This window comes from Propithecus coquereli, unplaced genomic scaffold (genome assembly GCF_000956105.1).
Source record: "Propithecus coquereli isolate 6110/MARCELLA unplaced genomic scaffold, Pcoq_1.0 Scaffold168, whole genome shotgun sequence".
Classification (NCBI taxonomy): Eukaryota; Metazoa; Chordata; class Mammalia; order Primates; family Indriidae; genus Propithecus; species Propithecus coquereli.
In genome coordinates, this window is record NW_012141413.1 from 1235074 (window position 1) to 1237170 (window position 2097).

Genomic DNA, 2097 nt, shown 5'->3' on the forward strand with positions numbered 1-2097 from the left:
GAGAAAAATATAAAACATTAGGAAATTATGGAAACTAATAGGATTCAGAAAAATATTAATTTTAGTTCAATATACTGGTACACTTAAGTGCTTAGTAGAAAGGTTTCGCATTTGCCACAAGCATATATACACTATTCTCAACATGACTTCTGGAAGAAAAATAAGATAAAAATAAACTTGAGAAAAGGATTAGAGCAGAAGTAAATGGGTGATGGCTGAAACTTAGTTTCACTTCTTTTTTCTTTCCTTCTTTTTTTTTTTTTTAAAGAGATGGAGTCTTGCTATGTTGTCCAAGTTGGAGCGCAGTGGCTATTCATAGGTATGATCATAGCAAACTACAGCCTCAAACTCTGGGGCAATCCTCTTGCCTCAGCCTCCTGAGTAGCTGGAACAGCAGACATGAACCACTGTGCTTGGCTCATTTCTTAAAATAAATATTTTAGTGGCAAAAATTAAGAACCATTCAATTTCCTAAAAAAGATTATTCCAGATGAACAACTGACAAATTTAAAATAATTTAAGTGATATACTAGTAGTAATTCCAACATCATCCGTTTGGAAAATATGAAATATTTGCTTTCTTAATAGTTTTTTTGAACATTAAAAAGTTTATAGGCAGCAAATTGTTTTGTATTAATAACAAAATAATTTAGCTTAAAAATAGATTCATTATTTTCCAAAGTTAACATGTAATCATGTGTACAAGTTTACCACAGGAAAAAATAGGCCTTCTGTATATACATTAATTTGGCACGTAGTGCCAAAGAATAGAAAAAATGAGTTTGGGTTAAAGATCTTTGCTAAAATCTCAGCAAACATGTTATTATATCTCTGGGCCTCACTGTACAAGAAGGACAGTTATTCTAATCCTTCAAAGAGTTGTTGTGAGACCTACACGAAACAGAGACAGGATGCACCTAGCACCCAGCAGGTTCTCAATGCTAGCTGCTGCTTCTAATCCGCACTTCCGTAACTCGAGCAGGCTATGTCTTTAAATCACGCAGAATAACTCATATATATGTACACTTTACATATATGCCTGATACAGAAATGAACACGGGGAATTAGGAACTCACGTTGATATAAATAAAATGTGTATGGTATAGTCATGTTGTATATCCAACAGGAATTATTGCAATGGTAAAGATTACCCCTAAAATGATTTGAGGACGACACTGAGTATGTATTCAAACACTGCTGATGCCATTCTGAAGATGCTCACAGAGATAAAGAAAGAAACCTCCCACAAGACTGGGTGAGAACACACTGTCAACACTTTCAAAATTTGTGCTTCCCTTAGAATTTCTTTTCCTGGGTCACTTTTATGTGCTGCTACAAGACAGATTATACATTTTTTTAACATCTATCTCCTAGCTTAATCTCTGATATTATAAGCATATCATTCACTTCACAGTTATTCTAAAACTAACAGCATCTCTATCCTCCAGGACATGTGCCATCAGTACCGAATGTAATAAAAACAGTAACAAAAAACACAGGTATCTAGTGATCTTCGATATAAAAAACATAAAGTGAGCTTTTCTTAGGCTTTTCAGGTGTGAGATAGTTCCATCAATTTAGCTGAGCACACAGGACATTTATAATCAAGTGAGTAGAAAATGGAAAAATAAATTAATGTATATACAGAAAGCCTATTTTTTCCTGTGGTAAACTTGTACAAATGATTACATGTTAACTTTGGAAAATAATGAATCTGTTTTTAAGAGAGGTACGGGAATACATTAATTAATATCCAATTCATAAGCATAACTTTTTCGGTATAGTAATTACGTTTTTCATATAATCTTTCAAATATTTATAGTTATCAAAAGTTAATGTTTTAATAAACAGATAGGCAACTGGAACACATTTATCTGCATAATTACCAAAAAGAAGCAAAGAGGCAAAATATCTTAAAAATGAATAAAATTAAAGCACTTACCACTTCTTCTAAAACAACTAGCTACCATCAGCTGCCATTTCACTTGCGTAGGCCTATAAAAGAAATTAATCAGATGAAATTAGAAATGAAACAAAAACAATCTGTGATGTTCAGTTTTATAAAGCTGTATATCTATATTATTTTTCAATTTTTTT

At 32.2% G+C, this 2097-nt stretch overlaps 1 protein-coding gene across 1 annotated transcript in view; it reads right to left on the reverse strand.

The window, feature by feature from the left end:
- IFT88 (intraflagellar transport 88) overlaps nt 1-2097 on the reverse strand; it is a 344136-nt gene that overhangs the window by 23969 nt on the left and 318070 nt on the right. The window contains exon 18 of the mRNA XM_012641668.1: nt 1943-1995. Coding sequence (XP_012497122.1) covers nt 1943-1995 — 53 coding nt within the window. The remainder of the gene's footprint in view (nt 1-1942; nt 1996-2097) is intronic.